At 38.1% G+C, this 17668-nt stretch overlaps 1 protein-coding gene across 1 annotated transcript in view; it reads right to left on the bottom strand.

Annotated features, from left to right (window-relative positions):
• The window catches only part of MAN1A1 (mannosidase alpha class 1A member 1), a 167417-nt gene that overhangs the window by 63922 nt on the left and 85827 nt on the right, over positions 1 to 17668 (bottom strand). Inside the window, exon 6 of the mRNA XM_043439002.1 lies at positions 9010 to 9104. Within this exon, the coding sequence (XP_043294937.1) occupies positions 9010 to 9104 (95 nt within the window). The remainder of the gene's footprint in view (positions 1 to 9009; positions 9105 to 17668) is intronic.

Raw genomic sequence — 17668 nt, 5'->3', positions numbered from 1 at the left:
TTGTAAAGGCACCCTATGAATAATGTGTTCTGACTTGTTCCTAATCTAAGTTCTGTACACAGAATACATTTAAAATTGCCAAAGCTGATTTGCCACCAATTGTGTGAACACAGTGAACAAAGCTGAATCTGCAAAACACTAGTTCTGTGCATTTGAAAATCTTGAGATGAAAGGCGTTTTGAGTTTGTTGCATTCAAATAACTATAATTGCCCTTAAACAAAAATTTCCTGGTGCGTTAACCACTTAAATGGTGGGGATGCCATAGGGAAAGTCATGGTCATATTTAACCATCCAATTCCACAGATTTTGTACCAAGAATCTATCTGCCTGAAATAGAAGAGTGAGGAAGGTCTCTTAACAGACTTCCTACATACCACAAGTCGTTTTTTTAAGGGTTTTAAGCAATCCTCTTAGGATAGATTGTCTCTAAATTGCCTACGCATCACCTCTGATACGTTTCTGGACTTTACGCATTTGCTGTAATTGAGCTTTAAAGGCAGGACAATATGAAAATATACAAAAAATATTTTTTCAATATCTAATCCATGTGTGCGTGCATGCTAAGTCACTTCTGCCACGTCCAACTCTTTGCGACCCTATGGACTCATAGCCTGCCAGCCTCCTCTGTCCGTGGGATTCTCAGGCAAGAATATTGGAATGGGCTGCCATGTCCATCTCCAGGGGATCTTCCCGACTGACCCAGGGGTTGAACCTGCGTCTCTTACCATGGTTGCGTAAGATAGCCAGTTTTTTCCATTCACAGGTCATTTTTCTGTCCCTGTCCTACCAGAAGCACACAGAGGCGGTCTATGGCAGGTGTAGATTCATGGAGAAAGAGGGTGGGTGACATGCAGAAGTTAGGAGGACTGTTAGTGCCTGTGTTCAGAGACAGATTACATCTCCTTCTTCCTCCAGGGAACAAAAGACACTGAGAACCCCATTTACCTGGGCATTAACTTCAATTATGACCAGAGGAGTGGGATAAAAGGGAATAGTCTGCCGACCTTTAGGCTCTTCAAATTCCCTCTGCCTCACAATGCATGACTAAGAAACAGCAAAGCATCTTTTGCTCAGGATTGCTCTTCCCTTAAGTCCCAATAAAAGAGGCTACACACAAAGTACATTTAAATTAAGTGCTGCCACCCTGATTCTCCACTTGCAATAAATAAAGGCCTTGAACTTGGCCAAGCCACTGAATATCTGGCATGGACTTAGTGATCTGAACTTGCTGAGAGGATTAAATGATTCAGAAGAAGCCTAGTTTCCCTCTTCCTCTGGTGGAAGGATAACCTTAGCCTCTTTTCATGGGTGTGGAATGTCCTCAGGTACAAGAACAGGTTGCCAGCTGCTGTTAATAAAGTTGCTTTGCCTGAAGCAACAAGAGTGGCTTTATGGAAATGGTTCTTCTTTTTACAGTTACCCTGAGATCCTTAATTAAAAATGCCTTTCTTTCCTCCTTCTATGCTAAAATGGCCCAAATCTTGCTTTCCAGTCTTATGGGATTAAAAAATATATATTCCAAGCGGACAAAGGAGATGCAAACTCTTTTTTGGTAACTAATGTCAGGAATTAGCTGTTTTCCAGAAGAAGCAACAAACTGCTTGGGGATAAGTGAAAATACTGGGCAATTATCAACAAGAGTAAATTAATCATAGAACTACCCCCCTCACCCCCCGCCCAATCCCTCACTTTAACCCTATGGAAATTTGGAATTGGCTGCCCCTCTGAGCAGCTCTGAAATTTAAGAATTTAAACAGCTTGGATGTCTCAGTCAATTCTTCTATTAGAGTGGTCCTCAAAGTGTGGTCCTAGAACCAGAAGCATCGATTAGCCTCTGCATCAGCTGGGACCTGGTTGTTGCTGTTGTTCAGTTGCCAAGTCGTGGCGACCCCATGGATTGCAGCACACCATGCTTCCCTGTCCCTCACCACCTCCTGGAGTCTGCCCAAGTTCATGTCCACTGCACCAGTGATGCCAATGTAAATTATCATATCTGACCAAAAACCTGCCCAATCAGAAACTCTGTGGGTGAGGCTCAGCAACAAGAGTTTTAACAAGCCTTCTAAGCAATTCTTGAGGCTTCCCCGGTGGCTCAGTGGTAAAGAATCTGCCTGCGAATGCAGGAGACACAGGATATGTGGGTTTGTTTCCTGGGTCAGGAAAATCCCCTGGAGGAGGAAATGGCAACCCACTCCAGTACTCTTGCCTGGAGAATCCCATGGACAGAGGAGCCTAGTGGGCTACAGTCTATAGGACTGCCAAGAACTGGGTAAGACTGAACATGTATGCATGCTAGGCAATTCAAACATACTCTAAATGTTGAGAATTATTGCTCTATTAGAGCTAGGTGTTTTCAAATCAATTGGCTATTTATTTCAATAGTTAAATTGGCCACCAATGGGGAAGGAAAGGTTTCCAAAGGTAACTGAAAACAGAAATGAATCTATACTTAGGATAAAAATATTAGACTTTCAGCAGTGATTCTCAAACCTAGATTAATAATGGAAAGGCTGAAGAGGCTTAAAAAATGCCAGGATCTTAGTCCAAGCCAACTGAAAAAGAATGGAGGGCAGAAAGGTAGTGATGGTATTTTAAAAATGCACAGGTTAGTCTAAAGCACAGGGAAGGCTGAGAATCACTGATGGAACATAACCACAGTAGTCAGGGCCTTACTAGAAGTAGGACAGCCTAAGAATTAGAAAATAGGGCTATGTGGATGTTTCTAGCAAAAATATACATACATTTACATAGACTCACGTCATATTAAATAAGCACTAACTGGCATGTAGGACTTGGGAAAATAACATTACATTTTATTGGCTCACACTCTTCTTAAACCTCATAGGTTGAACAGCTCCTCTTTCTAGAAGAGAAAATTCACCAATAAATATAATTTGAGAGAGGTATCTGGGTTTTGACCCTACAGACTGATTCTAAAATAATTTTCAAAATAACATATGTTGGAGCATAAAGCCCCCACAACCCTACATGGACTATGGGGACATATTCTCTCCACACTTCTAGCTGGTTCTACTAATACCAGTTCCATTTCTGACCTAGAAAAATGGGACTCGAGTTTGAGAATGGATTAGAAGCACTGAGTGACTTAAAAAAAGAAGATTACCATAAAAAGGCATCAAAACCCAGTCAGTTTTAGCTATGTATTATTTAATTGCTCTGTACACACACACATTATTTTATAACGAAAATTTAGAACAAGGCCATAAATTGATAATTTCAATTTATATTTATTTCACAGCACTCTGCAATGACTAATCTTTTTTTACATATTAATTCATTAGATTTTCACAAAAAATACCTTATGAGGTCATCAGGACAGATGCTATTATTGTGGCTATTTTAGTTTTACTTATGAGAAGAGAAACTCAATTAAGTGAATTATCCAAGGCCAACCTGATGCAAAGAACTGACTCATCTGAAAAGACCCTGAGGCTGGGAAATACTGAAGGCAGGAGGAGAAGGGGACAACAGAGGATGAGATGATTGGATGGACATGAGTTTGAGTAAGCTCCGGGAGTTGGTGATGGACAGGGAAGCCTGGTGTACTGCAGTCCATGGGGTTGCAAAGAGTCAGACACGACTGAGCGACTGAACTGAACTGAACTGAAGAGTTATACTGACAGTCTTAACAAGTAGCAACTTTAACTTTGATATTTTGATGTCTGATATTAGTAACTTCATGCATGTAAGTTTCAAACCTCAAAATATGGTTATTTTATTTCCAGAAGAGTATAAACAGATAAAAGAGGGAAACCCAATAAAATATCCAATCAGAAAAAATAAAAACATAGTTTAGCATAAATACTTGGAAAGACTAACTTCTTCTTTACTTTTCTAGAGTTGGTAGGGCTTATTTTTGAATTGTTAACAGTTCCATAAAACATATAAAAGATAAACTATAAGATGTAGCTCTAATTTTATACTTAGGCTATATAACTGCTACAAAACATGTCTAGGATAACTAAGTACTATTTTGCTTCTTATAATATTAGCAAATCATTAAATAAGTTTGATCTCCTCAGGGCAAAAAATTTGTTTCTTGATATTTTTTAATATTTTTATTATGATGTTAAACTATAGAATTGTATTCTGCTTCATTTTAAAACACAATACACCTCTTTCAAATCTAAAACCAGATACTTTAAAAAATGGTTAGCAAATTAAAAAATGTAGATGTTTATATTTCAATGTCAGGTAAAAATGCAGGGAGATATATGGAAAATACTTTTTAAAATATTTAACCTGATTAGTCTGTCTTTCATAGTTTGTGTCTATTAAAACTATGATTTAATATTCAAGCATTTTATACCACCAAAGTATTAAGAAACCCCAAATGGGGGTTTGTTAAAATACACAAACTACCTACTTCACAAAGGATAATGTTTCACTATTAGAAAACATTAGGCTATGTACTATTCTTAATTAAGCACCCATTTCTGTTAAAGTAAAGCAATTTGCAATTTAATTATTATAATACAAGCTAAAATGTAACTAATGACATAGTATGCATTTGTGTTGGATAATTAGAGTAGTCAGTAAATAAAGCTTTACAAAGCAGGAAATAAAAACAGGTGAGGGAGTTGCGGCTCCTTCATGGCCTTGCTTGAGCTTCCCTGGTAGCTCAGACAGTGAAGAATCTGCCTGCAATGCAGGAGACCTGGGTTCAACCCTTGGATTGGGAAGCGCCCCTGGAGAAGGGAATGGCAATCTGCTCCAGTATTCTTGCCTGGAAAATTCCACGGACAGAGGAGCCTGGCAGGCTACAGTCCACGGGGTCACAAAGAGTGGGACACGACTGAGTGACTAACACACGTGGCCTTGCTTACTAATGAGAATTGGAGTAGAGATCAGTCACTTGCCAGCATGTTTCCCTGATGTGCGCAATAAAAGCACGTGCTGTAGACAGACCCGCTAACCTAATATAACCACCTGGTAAGTATCTGTTCAGGGAAATCCACAAAGAGAAACAACTAATGAAATAGTATAAGCTAAAACTAACTCAAAGGAAAGACAGAATAATCACTAGGAATGTCCAGCCTATACTCTCTGTGATATAAATGAGTAATGGGAATATTAACCATATTATTTTAAATTAAGAATACTCTTTAGAAAACTTCAAACTACTACATTTATTCTATTTAGGCTTAAATTATAACTAGAAATATGGGAATGGTGAAACATTTGATTTTACAAACCAAAGAAGTGATTTTTCTTCTTTAGGTTGGAAAGAAAAAAAATGCATAGAGCCTCTTACTAGTAGTACTAACAGGATCAGACATCAAATTTTGACATTTTCACAGTAGCGAAATTGAGTTCTACCAAAATCTAATCTGTGAAAAAGGCAATATTTTCCTTTTACCAGGGGTGTTACATAATGTAGGCATTTTCATTCTACTGTTGCACTGGTGAAGTAAGCACGTTATTCTTATCAGGTACTATGTGTAATACCCAGGTGTTTATTTAATCAAATTACTACTTACTATCAATATATAATTTCAATTAACTTACAACTTCATATAGCAACTCTTGAATTAGGAATTTATTATAGATGTAGCAGAAGAGATAATTAAAAACTTTTTTTTTTTTCCTGAGCAGATTTTGGGACAAACTTTCTAATGTAGGATATGTGTAAATTATTTAGATTCTCTGTTATTCTCAGTTTGCACAAATACTGAAATCTAATTTGGTTTATTGGTGTTTGGGCTCCAAATACATAAACCTCCCCAATTCAAAATAGTGCTTGCTTTAAGTTCAAACTGATAAAACCTGAATACTAGAGGAATGTGAACACATAATACCAGTAAGTTCACATTTCTGTTAACCTATAGGTGCTGGCAAAGAGTAGCCTCCATAACTAGTTTCAAAACTGAGATGGAAGAGCAGAATTATGTTACAGACAGCATACTGTGCCTCTCCCATCATAATTATTGCCAAGAGTTTCAAAGCAGTCAACAGTGAATAAGGAGCTATTCTAAACAGCATTCTCAAACACTTTTTTTCCTCTTGAGCATCCTTCCATTGATACTCCCTAGTCTAAGAAGGTAATTAAGAAAATATAATTTTGCCAGATATATTTTCCCCACCTCTTTTGAAACTTCACTAGTGACAGGCTTCAAAAAACTAGAATATAAACTCCAAACCTGCTGTCCCTTGCCCTCTGGCCCATATTGCAAAAATACAGAGATTCGAGAAAACAGCAGATATGCACAGGGTGACATCAATAACACATCCTGAAATGTAATTATTGCAGATAAATATCAAATACTGTTTTTGTTTCCTAGAGAGAAAATCCTTCAAGATGATAAATCAAGGTGATTGGGCAAAGGGTAGGATGAATTTCAGTGGGTTGATATTACTATTAATTTTGCCAAGACTTATTGTGTAAATTTGGGTAAGTCACTGATATTTAGTAAATGAGATTGAGAGTGGATAAAATAAATAATAAAAAACTCATACAGGTTGCAAGAAGTTAAGAGTGTTCCTGTCAGCTATAAAATGGTTACCTAATTTCCTCTAGTTCAACATGAAAACATCATAGAATATATAAATGATATGGCACATTATTTTTGACCCAAAATAATTTTCCTGTAATACTTAAAAATCAAAAGTTATAAAGTACAATACTGTAAAATAATGTACAATACTGTAAATTTGAAATAAGGTCTGATTAAAAAAAAAAGGTAAAGCCCCAGTTAATGAATTTTTAGGAGATATAAAGATAACAAAGGATTCAGTACTGAATAGTTTTTAGAAATATTCCTTTATGTGTTGAAAAATATCTCCACTGTACACAAAGGATAGATTTAACTAAGGAAAAAATCCTCTTGGCTGTAAAAATAAATACTAAGTTAAATATGTTTTAAAACAATCTAATTTCTTATGAGCGTTTCAAGAGAGTCTAGAATTAATTAAATGATATCAGTACTTTATAACTGACTTAACTTATGCAAAGATGTAGGGCCATACCTCAATTAGTTTTAAGAGTCTTTATCTAATTCCATTTTTTTCCACAAAGCAATAAGAACTACCTTGATAGCATCCTGGGCTTTCTGACCACTCAATGGGAAAAGAATCTGCCTGTTGCGCAGGAGACACAGGAGATGCGAGTTCGATCCCTCGGTCAGGAAGATCTTTTGGAGAAGGAAATGGCAACCTACTCCACTATTCTTGCCTAAGAAATCCCACGGAAAGAGGAGCCTGGTGGGATACAGTCCATGGGGTCGCAGAGAGTCAGACACAACTGAAGCGACTTACTATGCATGCACACACTTAGAACCAGATCTCTTGGTAAGCAATTAACTCAGTGGGTTATCATGCCCATATCATTCCTCTCAGAGGGTGGGGAAAATGTGTGTTAAATGTGCACACGGTTTTTGTACCTAGATCTCATTTCAAGTCGCAGAAAAGTTTCTAGGTCTGCATACTATCTGTGTACTATCTGAATACAAAATCTGAGGATATGGAAAGTAATATAGGTGATCTACATGAGCCAAATAAAGAGCTCACAGATCTTGAATAGCAAGCTGCTCAAGCCAAGCATGTATACCCACTTCCACCTAAAGACACTGGAACATGTGCCATGATCTCCAAGTTAACAGAGAAAGCCGGACAAACCCAAAGGGAAGAATGAATCCTGAGATACCACGTTATACAACAGAAAGCAACTTCAACCTAACACGGCCCAGGGGTGTGAACTCTGCCTGTTTCATCACCTCAACACCTTTGCCTCTGCCCCAAACACATGCACATACACATACAGAGACAAACATACATACATCAAATTATAGATAGGTACAGGGTGATTTCAAGGTATAGATATAACATACAGACAAAGCATGACATTTAGCTGATACATTAGCCAATTAATTTCATGATTTTCCATGATTAATTTCAGGAAGGAATGTCACTAAAATAAATAATTAAGGAAAAATGTGCATTAATCTTGCCAAGTCGCCCTGTGCATCCTCTTGGCTTTTCTAACATTAGAAAGCCATTTAACTTTTGCCTGTGAATCCATGCATCTGAGTACTCTGGCTCTACCATTTACACACAGCATGATGTTAGGCAAATAACTGTCTCTGTGACTCAAGTTCCTGATTAGTAAAGTGGAGGTAACAGTAGTACTGACCTTATTGGGTTGCTGTGAGGATTTAAGTGTGGTAAAGTGTCTACACAAAACTTCCTATTTTATGACCAAACAGCTGTCATTATCATCATCATTGCAAAGAGATATATGCAACTAATTAGTTATGGGGAAGAAGGAGTTAGAAGCTTAAGATAAAACTATTAACAAAATGCGCAGGCTATCATGAAAATTCAAACTATTAACACTTCCTGGGAGAATGTGAGAAATTCTGTTTAGCCCAGGTTTTTCTTGGGGCCACATTCCTATGAACTTGGCATGCCAGGGTTCTCCACCCACATGGGATGAGAAGGATGGACTGATCAGGGTCAGTGGAGCAGTTCCCTTCCCTCCTTACAACTGTGGGTGAGCAGCCTCAGACGCACCCAGTCTCAGTTACACTTAGCTCGCTGCATGGTTGTTCCACATGTTTTATCTGCTGATCTACATCTTGTATTATGCTGATTGATCTACATGTTCTATCTTGGCAATGTCTCTGACCAGCAGCTTAATTGATGGAAGTGATCTAGGAACTGGCTTCTTTTGAGAGTGAAATGTTCTGATGATAAACAGATGCTCTTGGAATTTATAGACAATATCATTGATGCAATGTCACCATGCAACAGTGAAAACCTTGAATCATGTCTCATGTGGATGACTCTCTTGAGGTCATTTGATCCCACGATGGGAACCCATGGAACACTGAAAACCACTAATAACTTCCAACACAAGGACATATTCCAAGACTCCCAATGGTGTCAGTCACCAATACCATTCAAGTAAATATCCATCTGGTGTCTGTGTGTTAGACCACAATCTTGACTATTTCAACTTAAAACATGTTGTTGAAAATGAAGAGTTTTACCTTTTTATATTCAGCAATGCCCAAGGTATTCCAGAGGGTGTTTGAAATGCAGGTAGCAATTTTACCCCAAGTTCCACTGCTTTCTTTCGAAATATCTGAAAAGTTAAACAGTTAAGTAAGCTACTGTTCTAAGAAAAACAAAATGTGTTATTCTACTACCCCACACTGAGTACGTTTCTGCTTAACATTTAAAAAAAAAATGTTTCTGAAATTAATGGAATTACCAAGGAAAGTAAGAATGGTCCAGGGACCGCTGTGCGGTCCAATAAATACCAATAAATTGGTATTTATTACCAATGTTGGTTGCACATTAGACTCATGTGAGGTGACCTGAATACTACTGATGTCTTGGTAGCACTCCTGATATTCTAATTTCTATGGTTTGGGGGCTCCCAGATCAGAACTTTTTAAAGCACCACCTGTGACGTCAAGTGATTCCCATGTGCATGCCCAGGGGAGAACCACTGTTGCCGGTTAAGTCTCGGGCTGAAAATCAGAAGTTCTGGTCCTGGTTTCACTTATTTACTAGGGCACAGAGAAGGGAGAAGTTGTAAAAAGATATATTATCTTAAAAATAATCTGTAAGTCCTCTTAGCCCTCTGCAGTTTTAACTTCCCCTTATGGTTAAGTGCAGGTGATACGGAAAATACAAAGTTAAAATAGATACAAATCCTGCCCAGAATTTAGTAAAGAAGGCAATGTATGAACATAGATATCTGACACACAGATAAAATGAGAGCCTGACATAAAGTCATCTAAGAGTTCTGATGAGTTCAGCAAGGCTGCATGGCATTTAGATGAGGATTGTATGCAGCATGTAATGGGGGGATCATAATTCTAGAGACAGGCTGAGGAGGAGAGGGAGCATTGTGAAGGCATCTGTGTTAAGCACTGATGCAGGCAAGTGGGGGCCTGCAGAAGAAATGGACCAGGTCAGCTTCCCTGTCCAAAGCAAGAGGGGATACTAGTAAATGAGGTCTGGTATGCACAGCATGGGCCCAAATCACAAAGGGTCATAAATATAAGGCTAAGAATTTTATTCCATTAAAATGAAAAAAATATTGAAAGTTTTGAGCAGCCAGTTCACTCGATCAGAACTGTGCTTTAGGAAGATTAATTAAATGACATCCAGTCACAGTTTCAGGTCCAAAGAAAAGCACCGAGTTAATTTATTCACTGAAGGAAGGACCGCTACAGCGTTCCGTGCTCGAGCTGCGGCAGCTAGCAGATGCCTTGTCCCTTCTCCTTGCCACGCTCTGTGACTGAGTGTGGTGGGCTGGGAACTCACTGTTTCCTCTGTCTCTTCCTCAACCAAGAGAGATGTGAGTAAACCTGGGGGGACCCTAAGAAGCATGGAGCCCGAGCAAAGTCCTCTTCCTGCGTGGGAAGGGGTTCATTAAAGCCATGGTCAAAGAAGCCTTATGTGGCTTCTCCAGAGGCAAGGGTTCCAGTCCTTGGAACTCCTGTTGCAAGACCTAAGCCCCCCACAGAGAAGTCTAGGCACTGGGGCTTACGGACCGAGAAGAATCCAGTGATATCAATATTGATGCTGCTTCTGAAACCCTACTCTTTTGGAAACTAACTCCTACTCTGTAATGAAAGTTGAGAAAATAATGAGTTTTAATGTAAGAATTTGGCTGGCAGTCAATTTAGATAAACTAGCATTCCTGGAATACAAATGAGAACAAAGACATTTGTAGTATATAAGGCACTAAAAAAAAGAGAGATATCATTTTTCCCATAAAATATCATAACTCTTCGAAATGGACAATTTCCTGTTTCAACAGCTGACAGTGAATCGAAGAGGAAGAAAAAGAAAATAAGCCAAAGGTATATTCTTCCTTTCCAGTCTCTTAGTCTAAAGAATTCCAAGTTCTCTTCTGCTGTAAGGAATTATCCAATCACTGCCCAGCCATCTGCCGACTTTCTAGTTTCCACCCAACTTTTAAAACTGTTAATTAATTAACTCCTTTTAAGAAACTTACATAAGACTGGAAGTCAGACTTGTAATTAAAACACCATCATGGATATTATAGCCATATGGCTTGGGAGTTAAGGGCTTGGGCTTTGAAAACACAATGCCTGTATTGGAACCTCAGTCCTACTTATTCAAATTGGCTAATCTTGAGCAAACTGCTTAATCTACCTATGCCTAAACTTCCTCACCTACAAAATGGGGCTAACCATGTCCGAGGCCAACTTCCCCAGCTCCATCACTGACACTACTGTTCAGCCAGTCCCTGGGGCATGAGAGAGCACACATTCTGACTTTCATCACCCTTCGGTTGTTAAACATCAACATCAAAGTTCCCAGCAACATCTCATTTACAGCTCATTCCCTTCCCGTGATGTGAACATAGTTCATATTTTCATCACCAGGCACAATGAAGGGGCATGGTGGCAAAGAAGGTCTTCCTACCTAGGCTCCCATTCTCCAGGATCCCCCTTCCTATCGCCATTAGCCTGTATTTATTTTAACATGTTTCTCTTTATACCATGTGATGTTCTTATTCAAGAAACCATCATGATTCCCGCTGCTGTGTAAAATGTCAAGTCAAAAACTAACGTACTGACTAATCTACTGACCTCTATGAATCCGACCATCTATTATCTTTTGTTTTTACAAAGGCCATCCTGGCTCCAGCTTGAGTCTTCAGGGTCTCAAGTACTCATTCAAGTTCAGTCTACCCTAGTATCTTTAAAAAAAAATTTGTTTTTCCTTCAGATCTAGTGATATAATTGACATACAACGTTGTGTAAGTTTAAGATGTAACACATGATTATTTGATACATGTAGATATTGTGAAACGATAACCACAGTGAGGTCAGTTACCACTCTCATCCTCTTGCAGAACTATCTTCTGTATAAGTGTATCATGCCAGCTTAATATATTTATTTACACGGTTTTCTCATCCTAAAACACGCAGTGCTGCCTCCAGTTGGCTAATCCAAACTCACCCATTCTCCAGGCTAAGATATTTATTAACACCTTCAGCGAAATTCTACTTGACAATTGGCATCACCCAGTGCAGCATTTGGAGAAGGCAATGGCGACCCACTCCAGTATTCTTGCCTGGAGAGTCCCAGGGACGGGGGAGCCCGGTGGGCTGCCGTCTATGGGGTCACACAGAGTCGGACACGACCGAAATGAGTCAGCAGCAACAGTGCAGCATCTGATTACAGAAGGCAAGTTCCAGATCTCTGTTTTCCTGTGTTACTCTCTTATATCCTTGAGTAACTTTCTTCTTCAAAAGTAGAGGAAAAAGAATCTGTTTCTCCTTCACTGTCTATTATACATATCCAACCCAAATTTGGTCACTTTGCATTAAATTTATTGATGTCACCACAGTATTCCTATGAGTAGTAGGTGGGAAGACATTTATAATCTTAGTTAACATATAGGAAGGAAACAGCAACCCTTCCCATCCTGAGGTTTTTGCCTTTGCTATTTTCTCTGGCAGCAATGCCCATTTCCTAGCTCTTTGCATAGCTGTTTCATCCTTAACTTCAGGAATCTGCTTGAAAGTCCCCTTTTAAGAGAGGTCTTTCTTAGCAACCCCACATAAAGCTGGCCATTCTCATCATTTATCATACCACCTTATTTCCATCCCACTACCACACCCTAATCATCTTATTTGCTTGCTGGTTGGCTGACAGCCCCACTAGATGTAAACTTCACGAGGGCAGGACTTTTCTCTTGTTCCTCCTTGCTGGATGTACACACCTAGTATCCAGCAAAGTGGCTTGTCCTCAATAAATGTCCATTTAATAAATGAAAGAATCAATCACATATTAAACATATCTGGAGCACTCTAATGAGAAACCACTAATATCCTAGTGTCTGCAAAGTGTCTGTCCTATTCCATGAATTTCTATTGTCTTCAATGTCTGCAAGTAATTATATCAAGTACTCTGCAGTCTCTATGCTGGGCACAATTACAAAATAGTTTTCGGATGAAAACATTAATTAACCTATTGATACTTTAAGTGAAATCATATGTGAGCCTAAATTAATTCCAATTCTTAACGTTTGATTTGTTACCTCCTCTTGAGACATGAAGAGAGGTTAGTTACTTGGAGGAGGAATCCAGATTCTCAAAGAGAACATCTTTCTACCCAAAATGGTGAGTAATAAAATTCCAATTTAGCTTACGAAGTTAATACTGTTAAAAGAACGAAGGAGCAATGTCACAAAGCATCCTAAAGGGCAGTTAAGTTTTAACTAGCACATCTTAGTTAACGGGCCCAAGAGTGAAAGGCTGCAGAAAGCACACTAAATGGCATTTCAGTGCCTCTTCCCACGGGGCAGGCATGATGGAGGGCACACTGGACCCAGGCCAGCACCAGGTCCCAGGACGGGTTTCACTGTGGTTCACGAGGAGGCCTGGGCCTGCCTCTTAACCATTTTGCTCTTAGTTTCCCAAAATGGGACAGCGGGGTTGGTAACTTCTAGTTCTGACTTATTCCTGAAAAAACTAGCATCAGAAATCACAAAGCTAGTATTAAAATGAGACTGGTAAAAAAGCAAAACTATCATAATTTTTTAATAAAGATAGAAAATATTAATGTGCCAGCCAATTCTTAGTCAATCTTGGTTTGTTGATACTTACATTAGGTAGGGTGGATTTTATAAAGTTAAGAGGGAAAGATGAAAAATGACAGGTAATAAAATGTAATCTGTGCTGATAATAGAAGACATACACTTTTGTAAAAAAAATGACCATTAAAACTAAATATGGCCTTGAGTAACTTGCAGCAATCAGCTTGAAATGGGCAGATATCTAATGACACAAAAGGAATCTTCAAAAAGATTCTGCATTATAGAGACTCTGATTACATTCACATCAAAAAAATCAAAACTAATAAAATTTACTAGAAGGTGGTAAAATATTATGAAATAGCTTCTGAAATAATCTTTCAAGCATGTAACTAACAAATAGATTTAAATAAAAACATTTATGGTCTAAACTTAAGAATTTCAAAATAACTACATCCAAATTGTATATTTTCATTATACTTAAATAACATCATCACAGTCTTATTGCTGTTTTTGATCAAAAGTTTAGAAAACTCCAGATTTTAGAATCTATTAAATAAAAACATTTATCTTTTTACTTTACTCTTACAGATAGGATTAGACAGGCTGTAAACAAGATGTATGGCTTTCTTTGCCTTTCCAGTTTGCAGATCCCTGAAGAACTGCACAAGAATATTTACACATCAGAGCAAAGAATAAGGAAAGAAGAAATGAATAACAACAGACGGCTCTAGAAAGAACCAGTTTCAGTTCAGACATCTTCGGTTTGAAATGTACAACTAATATAAAAGCCTTTCTTTAAACGCTCCTGCTGAAAACTTCACTGTTAAAAGATCAAACACCAATTCCCCATTAGGACAAGCAGAGTTTACCTATTACTCATTTTTGCTACATAAAGCTTTCAGGACAAGATGTTGTCGATCTCATAAATATCTTTGGCTTAAAATAACTGAAATAACCCACATATCATTAGCTGAGTTGATTAACACATATAATATGGGCCAAATTTAATCACTCAACCAATAAGCTACTGTGTTGAGCTACTCTGGCTTTTCAACTTAGAGTGGAACATGGGAAGGTTTAACTATTTGAATAAAGATATAAAAATAGTTAATCCAGGAGAAATTTAGAGTTAGAAGGGACATCAAAGGTCATCTAGTTACATAACCTTGGTTTACAGATGAGGAAACTGAGGTTCAGAGAGGCCCCATTTCCCTAATTAAATGCTTCAAAGTGTGATGGTTTGGTAAGAACTACAGCCAAGTGAATGCCACTTTTATGCCATCCCAGATACATGTAATTCTTCTGATCAGGGGGAATCACCCCTGTGAGTCCCTTACATGTAAGTGTGTACACATCTTTCATTGCCTCCTTCTAATGTTTGCATTCTCTCTACAATTAAGCAAAATACTGAACTGAAGCTTTTCTAAATTAAATGAATTATTTGTTGTATTTGTCAAACTGCACTTTGAACTTCATTTTTAAAATTTATAAATTTAATTAGATTAAAATTGTTATCAACTGTTTTGTCTTTCTTCCCTGTGATTCAGTACAATTCAATTTTTAGCCTCTAGGCCATTAGATGAAGAAAGTATTCTTCACTTCTTCACTTTTCTGAAAAATTAAAACACTAACATCTTCCCAACTTGTTTACTGAAAATAACAAGGATATGCATACTAACCTACCAGTAATCACAGGTTATAACAAAGAAGAACCACTATAACAGGTTATAATCACAGGTTAAAACAGAGAATAGCTCTATCTTAGACTTGAGTTTCTAATGTACGAAAGCACAAAGTTTGAGTGAAAAGAACAATTTTCTGATAAATTAAAAAAAATCTAGCCATAGAATGCTCTTACTGAACAGGCATTTTAGACTTGAAAGTGAAAGTCGCTTAGTCATGTCCGACTCTCTGCGACTGGACAGTCCATGGAATTCTCCAGGTCAGAATACTGGAGTGGGTAGCTGTTCCCTTCTCCAGGGGATCTTCCCAACCCAGGGATAGAACGCAGGTCTCCCACATTGCAGGTGGATTCTTTACCAGCTGAGCCAGCTTTTAGAAGATCATTATTCTTATAAAATAATTAACAGCTAGTGAAACTCTTTAAAGTTTGCTTTTACACTATCCCCTTGTCAAAATGAAATACATGTTGATAAATCAATTAATAAAATTGCATCCTGATAGTGATTTTTTTCCTGAAGGTTCAATCTCATTCTCTAGCATGGAAGATTTTACAAAGTTGAGAGAGCAAGATGAAAAATGGGGAGAAATATTGAGAAGAACTTCAGGCTATTGTTCAAGGTAGACATCACTAGCATCCATGGTGGCAGAAACCAACGCCACCTACTCACAGAAGTGGTCCTGTATTTTTCTTGAGCATGAGCCACAGTCAAGGTGGTCTGGTAGCAGACATACTGAACAGGGCCTGAGTTCTAGCTCAGGGCCTACTACTTACCTGTTCTGCCACAGTAAAGATGCGTTATTTCAGTTCTCTAGTTTTTTTTTTTTCCTTGTAAAATGTGGGCACTAGATAAGACACTTTCTAAGGTACTTTTCTGCTCCACAGGAAGTGGGTTTAAGACTTAAGAAGAACTTATTACATGCTTCTCAGTGTGGTAAGGGCGATAAGGGAGATACACCAGAAAAAATAAGATCCCTGATTCCAAGAAGCTTATATCCAGAAAGGCAAGTCAGTTATATAAAACTAGATAAACATAAAATATACACCAGAAAACAACCGTATGAACCAACACAGAAGTAGAGAATAAACTCAGTGATGTAGGCTATAACTAGGGGAATAAAAAAGAGAGACTGAGTTAGGTCATAGGGGAGAGGAAGACTGAAGATGGCGCTTCTGTGGGTGCAGGTGTGTATTCATTTGGGGGTTGGTATGTACATGGTTGGGCACACTCTGGGTTCATGTCCTGGAGGATGGGAGATACAGCAGAAGGGGAGAGGAAGGTGCCTGACGAGAGACGAAGATTATCAGGGTCTAGAAAATGATAAGACAGACACAGATGAAAGAAGGCAGGCTAATGACCTTAACTGTCAGGGACAGAAGTTAAAGGGTTGGTTAAAAGAGCACATCAATTGGGTCAAGAAAGTCCCAATACTTCTGATCTTGGTTCCTCCCATTTACAAGTGGAAGGACTTCTCAGTCATCAGGGTTCTGAGAGACGGGGCAGGGAGAAAGGCAGTGGTTCTCACTGGGAACTTTTCTTAGCTGTAAGGGCAAAGATACATAACTGACAACATCAAGAAACAGTACACTGTCTGTCTGAAGGAAAGACCTTGAGAAGTAATTAGGGTCCTTTTAAAATAATGTTTTCTCAAGAAGGAAGTACACATGTGTTGTAGAGATAAATGCGGCAGGGATTGGAAAAGAGAAAACAGTGTGATAATCAAAAGGTATATGTTCCCTTCTAACACACATTCAGTATAAAAGTTAAAAATGCACAGTAAAGGAGAAGAAAATCAATGGCTAGATAGTTCTCACACTTAGAATTATTGTGAAGTGTACAACAGATTCTGTTATCTAGATGTTCTAACTCCTAAAGCACTGGCCCAGGAACTGTTATAAATAACAGCATAACAGTCTGAGCCATTACACAGGGCTTAAAGATAGATTTCTGAGCTGATCTTTCCAACTCAATTTAAGTTTTAAAAATGGGCAAGTTGCCAACATAATGTTTTGAAAATACACAGTTTATTGTGTACTTAATGTTATTTAATATTAGGTAAGCACGTCGAATAGTTCCTGAACTATTTTGCATCAAGAAGAAAAAATTTTTTAAAGAAAACATAAAGAGACAGGAAATTATGAAAACATGAACCTTATCTGGTTATTTCTAAAAGAATTTGTGTGTACCATCACAAAAAGGCTGTTAACATGTGATACCATAGTGTTAAAATAGGAACTGTTTGGTTTACTATTATGTTTATAGGTAAACCTCACAAATCACTTGAAATACACAAAATCCAGACTTCGAAACCTTTGTTCCAAAGAAAGATAAGAGAAAGAAAATGAGAGCCTCATCCAAGTAAATACATTGTGATTTTTTGGCATTTTTGAGTTATGAGGCATTCTCTGCTAGTGAATTTTTCCAGATACTGAAACT

This window comes from Cervus canadensis, chromosome 20 (genome assembly GCF_019320065.1).
Source record: "Cervus canadensis isolate Bull #8, Minnesota chromosome 20, ASM1932006v1, whole genome shotgun sequence".
NCBI classification, from domain to species: Eukaryota; Metazoa; Chordata; class Mammalia; order Artiodactyla; family Cervidae; genus Cervus; species Cervus canadensis.
This window is presented reverse-complemented; position numbering and strand designations above follow the sequence as displayed.